Source organism: Etheostoma cragini, chromosome 24, assembly GCF_013103735.1.
Source record: "Etheostoma cragini isolate CJK2018 chromosome 24, CSU_Ecrag_1.0, whole genome shotgun sequence".
NCBI classification, from domain to species: Eukaryota; Metazoa; Chordata; class Actinopteri; order Perciformes; family Percidae; genus Etheostoma; species Etheostoma cragini.
This window is the reverse complement of record NC_048430.1, coordinates 13,296,256-13,302,326: the sequence shown is the minus strand read 5'-3', so window position 1 is coordinate 13,302,326 and position 6,071 is coordinate 13,296,256. Positions and strand designations below refer to the sequence as shown.

The window sequence follows — 6,071 nt, the reverse complement described above, 5'->3', positions numbered from 1 at the left end:
GAAAACATTCTGGACTGGAGCCCCAGAAGCTCCGCCCCCGTTTAAAATGATAAATGCCTCCGGGCTAAATGAGTTTTGTTGCCCCCGACAACCTTTCAATGGGAGAAAGTGAGCACTTTTTCTCGCCGAGAGTAACTTTCCGAGAGCAGAAACTTGTGGCTGAGATGCAGACAAGCATGCGAGGGGGAGGAAGATGATTCACAGGAGTGCAGCTCTCTGATTAAAGGCAACGACCAGAGATAAAGGAGCCGTATCTCTGCTGACAGCCTCATAAATACAGCCGCTGCATGTAGACACGTCAGCTATTTTACACTTTGTCTAAATCCTTCCCTTGCTTAAAGATGGGCCTTTGGAGCAATGTGTCCCAGGGACATTTTTAATCAGCTGCAGGGGAATATATTTGTATTTATTCCTTTTCATGGATTTCATGAAGGAGAATTTATCCCAAAATGAGGAGAACCAGTTGGGAAGAAGGGATAAAGGCTGTAAAGTCCCAGAATGTTTTTTATTTCTCAAAGTTAAAGTGAAAAAATGTTAAAGTTCATCTTGCTGTATTTCTTTCACACGTTTATATACGAATTAAAAAAACTGCCTATTTATTACAGTTTTCTTTGCATTTTTTGTAAAGTTTCATTTATTTGAACTTTTCTGAACACTGCTAGCAAATCCCTTAACACCCGACTACTTTTACGACTGACGACGAGACGTTTCCAGTTGGGGTCAGCCTGGGACGGTCCCCTTCCTGATGGATGGGAGTGTGTGAAACACAAGTGTGTAAAACGACGGAAAAAATAAAAATCCTTCTGTCTTCTGGCTGAGAGATAGATGGCTTAGCAGTGGGAAGCTGTGGCTCTGCTGAATGAAAAAAGCTGAAAAAAGCGGCTGAAAATAAGGCAACAAAAATGAGACTAAAATTAAAACTAAACGCTGAAAAACTCCTTCTGTCTTTTGGCTGGGAGATGGGAAGCAGTGGGTCTGCAGAATGTTCAGGGGCCGGCAGTGGGAGTCTCCAGGGTCTGAATGATTGAATGAGTGCACACGTGTGAGTGCACACACACACACACACACACACCTAGAGTGAACGGACCTGTAATCTGCACATTCCTGCCTCCTCCTGCCGCTGTAACGGCGGCGGTTAGAGCGGAGGGAACCGTCCAATCATCGGGCTGTGTCATTAGTGGCTGCAGGTCCATCTGAAGAAGCACTTAGAGACCCCGTCCAATCGTTTGAAGCACGGTGCCTAAATAGTGTTGAAACAGTCGTTTGAAGGGGGGGACTACAATTTCCTGAGTGGCCTCGTTTTAGTTTAGAAAACTGCAGTCCTCAAGCTACTCGCCACTATATTATATATTATTGATAATGTGATTATATCATATCACACATTTCATTTTAAAGTTACATCAACATTGTTGATTAGACTTTTTTAAACGTTCGCGCTGCTTTTTGGGATGTTTTGTTGTTGTTTGGAAGCAATCGTTTCAGAATTGAGCCACCTGTTTGTTTTGCGTCTTATTTGTCTCACGACTACCAGACCCACACTATTTTAAAGGCCATGTGTCTTACTTGACGTAGAAGTCCAGATGGCGAGGGAATTCAAGCTTTCCCGCCAAAATCTTCTGATAGATCCCAAACGGATTGTCATCAAAGAAAGGCGGATATCTGTAGAGAGAAACGGAGAGAGAGAGGGGGGAGGGAGAAAGAGAGAGAGAGGCAGGGGAAGAGACAAACAGAGAGAGAGTTCCATCAAAAATATATAGGAGGAAAATGCAGCAACATAGAGGATTATTTAACTGCACTTGGCAGTACAAAAATCAAATGAAAGCTTAATCTCTACAGACATACTAAATACCCAAGCACAAAAGATTTGGCTACACAGCATTTAAAGAATATATTTGATGAATTAGCTACAAAATCAAATCTCAAAATAATTAACTACAGAAATAAAATAACATAACACAAACCCTCCAAAGAAAAATGGTTTGATAATGAATGTGTTTATGCTAGAAAACAACTAAAACTACCATCTAACCAAAAACCCAGTGAAGCCCATCAGAGTCAAATACGGGTCCAATACCATCAGGCACTGGACTACTACAAAATACTAATCCATAAGAAAAAAGAGCTTTACAGATCTAAAGAACTTAATAAAATAGAAGAAGCCATCAAAACTACTTCTGGAATTTGTGTAATAAATTCAGTCCAAGAAAAACTAAAGATAAATTAACAATACAAAATAGTTTGATCTGGAAAAAAAACCCCTTTTTTTGAAAGAATATTGATTATAATGCAATTACCCCCAACAACACTCAGTAGTTGAAAGTCTTCACCAGTTAGAGGAAACAGTGAAAGACGACAGAAATACCACTAACAGAAATACAGAGCCAACTGCAGGCTCTGAAGGCTGGAAGACATCTGCCCTGAGAGGCTGAAGCCCAGTAGCCCTACACTGCAGCCAGACCTCCACCAGCTGTCCAACCTTGTTCTGGAGTCTGCTTATTTCCCGGAGATCTGGAACCACGGACTCATGGACAACTACAAAGGCATTTGTGTGGACAGTAATCTGGGGAAGGTTTTCTGCAGTATTATTAATGCAATGAGCACAATGTCTTAAGTAAAAATATAATTGGCTTTTTACTGTGAAAATATTTGCATCTTTTATAGACTTTAAAAAAGCATTTGACTCAAGGTGGCATGATGGGCTTTATTATAAACTCATTGAAAGAGGTATAGGGCTAAAGTTTTTGACACTATTAAATCACTGTAGACGGAACATACCTGTGCACATCAATGAACTAGCAGCCATGTTGGAACAATCTGCAACCCAAGGACCCCCACTCGATGATATAACATCAAGTTCCTGTTCTATGCTGATGATCTAGTTTTGTTGTCCCCAACAGAAGAGGGATTACAACAGAGCCTGAATGCTAACACTCTCCTGCAAACAGAGCAGCAATTTGACATTTTTTCAGTTTTTGTTGCTTTTTCAGACCTCTATGTCTCTTATTGGACATCCTATGCTGTATCTGTTTGAGCCTGTGTGGACAGCCTATGTGCTATGTGCTATGTGCTATCACTGTGCTGCAGACGGAGCAGCGTTTGTTCTCAGAGATTCTGAGAGTTGTGTTTAGATTTCTTCCTTGTCTGAATGCTTCTGCAGCTTGCTCTCTCGCTGTCTCGGGTCTGGAAGACTCATTAGCCTCAAATGACATAAAAGGACTGGTTAACCACACCCTGCTCACCATCTCGCTTACAAAGCTCCTGAGTGTGGGGGGGGGGCAGGCACCCACCATCTGCTGCTGTCATAGGCTGAGAATCTGGGTCATTGTGGTAAAACTGTGGGAGAATAACATCATGGTTTGCCCACTTCCTGGCAGAAATTTAAGGTGTAACAGCAGATGATGTCTAGAAAGATTCCCTTTGACTTTGCTATTTGTTTTAGCCCCTCCACGGACATGACTCACTGAATAAATCCTTTGTTTCATGAACACAGGCTCTGCACTCTCTCTTTCTCTTGCAGGGTGTTATGTTGGATTGCATCAGCAGTGTACAGGTGTTCCTGTTATTGTGTCCACCACTCCCTCTCTGCAGGCGTTCCTTTGATCTCTCAGACAACAGCAAATCCCGCCCCTCACGCCTTTTTTATGCTTTTAAGACAATTTTCTCGCTTTTCTGACACGGACTATTCTTATTTGAATTAGGTTTTGGACATTTTTGTTGCTTTTTTGATTTTGTTATATGTGGTTGTGTAAACGGCACTGAAGAATGGACAAAATGTGTTTGAGCAAAAGAGAAAAACTGGGATGATGATGAAGCTTACAGCCACACGTTTACCTTTTTTTTTAAATCTTATGTTTTTTCCTGTTTTGAGTGGTTGTGCAAATGTTCAGGTGTTCCTGTTATTGTGTCCACCCCTCCCTGTCTGCAGACGTTCCTCTGATCTGTCTGACGGCAGCAAATCCCATCCTGTATCTCACTTTGTTCCTGATAAAAAGTATGATTTCATGTCTCCATAGACCAGGGGACAGAGGCAGCGTTGTGCCCCCTGGTGTTTGAGAACAGGAAGTACACACTGCAGCATCCGGACACAATAATGGAGAACAATCGGATCCAGAATACCGTGTAAAAGAGCAACAAAAACGCTGAAAATAGAACTAAAATGTCAGATAAAAGCAACAAAAACACAGAAAAGGGCAACAAAAAATGTGAACAACAAAGTTGTAAAAAGACGTACAATCAAGACAAAAAATGAACATAAATGTTGATAGAAGTGACAAAATGTTGCTAAGGAAAAAGCGACATGAATGTTTCAAAAAAAGTGAAAAAAATTCAGAAAAAGACAACCAAAAACGTTGAAAATGGATCTAGAATTAAAATCAAACAAAATAACATAAAAGTTGATAAAAGGAACAGAAATCAAAGCTGAAAAAGCGCCTTTCTCTATATTTTGTTGCTCCAAGGTTATGAGTGAACGTGAGACATCCTGTCCACGGGAAATCTTACCCAGCCAGCATCTCAAAGACGAGGATCCCCAGCGCCCACCAGTCCACCGCCCGGCCGTGGCCTTTACTCTGGATCACTTCAGGAGCCAAATACTCGGGGGTCCCGCACAGAGTCCACGTCCTGATGACACACACACAGACAGACACACACACACACACACACACACACACAGTTTAATATGTCTGACATTGCATGAATATTGACTAAGATTAACCAGTTGTTAAAATAGTTGGCGATCATTTTTGTTGTCAAATTTTTTGTGGCGGCCTGTCAACACTATCACCGGGGGGATGCCCTTTTTCGGAACAGTTTCCATGGCAACAGATAATTTGTATGGACATGATGTAAGGTCTCGACGGAGGAGGAAGAGGAGGATACTGTTGGCTTGTGGGAATTAAGCGTGGGGGGTGCGTAGGAAAAGGAAAGGAGCTGTTGCTCTTCTACCAGCAGGAGGCGCTGTGGCCCCACAGTACATTACAGGGGAATGAACTAAAGCTCATCCAATCAGGCGCCTGCTTAGCCTTTTTTACGCTTTTTCAACGTTTAGCCTTTGTCACTTGTTTTGCATTTTTTGGCAAGTTTTAGCCTTTTTATCGGTTTTGTTTTGCATTTTCAAAGTTGGTGGTGCTTGTTTTTTGATTGGTTTCCAAATAACAATGTTTCTCTTTACATTTAGACTTATTTCTCATAATATGTTTTACGTATTATTTTAACGTTCTTTGGCTCAAATTCAATCTCCCACAATCCAGAGTCTGTATAGAAGGGCAGCTAAAGCTGGACACTGACCTGTCGGACAGCTTCTTGGCAAATCCGAAGTCGGTGAGACGGATGTGTCCCTCGCTGTCCAGCAGGATGTTCTCTGGCTTCAGGTCGCGGTAGACGATTTCTCTGTCGTGGAGGTACTCAATGGCACAGACGATCTCTGCAGTGTAGAAGAGGCCTGTGGTGTTGCTGAAGCGCCCACGGCTGCGCAGGAAGCTGAAGAGCTCTCCGCCCGCCACGTAATCCATCAGCATGTAGAGAAAGCGCTCGTCGTGGTGCGTCCAGAACCTGGGAGAAAACAAACACGCTTCAGTTACAACAGGGGTCAGGGGCTCTATCGGGGGAACAGCAGTGTCACTGGAAGTTAGAGAGTGTGGTCTAGCCCTACTCTATCTGGAAAGTGTCCTGAGATGACTCCTGTTGTGATTTGAATTGACTTGAATAAGTAAGTTCTTCCTGAGTCCACAGCTGTCCTACGTGTTCATTGGACGGTGATAGTGTGAAAATCCTTTGACGAGTTGAGGAAATCAGATAAAATGAGAGTCTGTCGCTGTCTCCCTGGCTCTGTTTCCCCTGCCGTGGTTTGGAGCAGTGTGTGGCCAGTATTTCAGCTGAGAGGGCACTTGAGAGGAATAAAAACGAGAGAGCTCTGTCACTGATGAAGATGGACGAGGCTCCGGTGTTTTCCATAAGTGCTGCTGGACTCAAAGACCAGACTCTTTCCTTATTTTACATATCATCCATCTACAACCATGCGCGTCTGTGCGTCTGTCTGTCTCAGTCTGTCTGTCTGTCTGTCTGTCTGCATG

The 6,071-nt window shown here is 42.8% G+C and overlaps 1 protein-coding gene across 2 annotated transcripts in view; it reads right to left on the bottom strand.

Annotated features, from left to right (window-relative positions):
* The window catches only part of prkx (protein kinase X-linked), a 13,731-nt gene that overhangs the window by 5,078 nt on the left and 2,582 nt on the right, over positions 1 to 6,071 (bottom strand). For both annotated transcript variants that reach the window (XM_034864943.1, XM_034864945.1), the window contains exons 3-5: positions 5,287 to 5,550; positions 4,501 to 4,620; positions 1,564 to 1,659 (exon numbers count right to left, since the gene is read on the bottom strand). In XM_034864943.1, the coding sequence (XP_034720834.1) occupies positions 1,564 to 1,659; positions 4,501 to 4,620; positions 5,287 to 5,550 (480 nt within the window). The remainder of the gene's footprint in view (positions 1 to 1,563; positions 1,660 to 4,500; positions 4,621 to 5,286; positions 5,551 to 6,071) is intronic.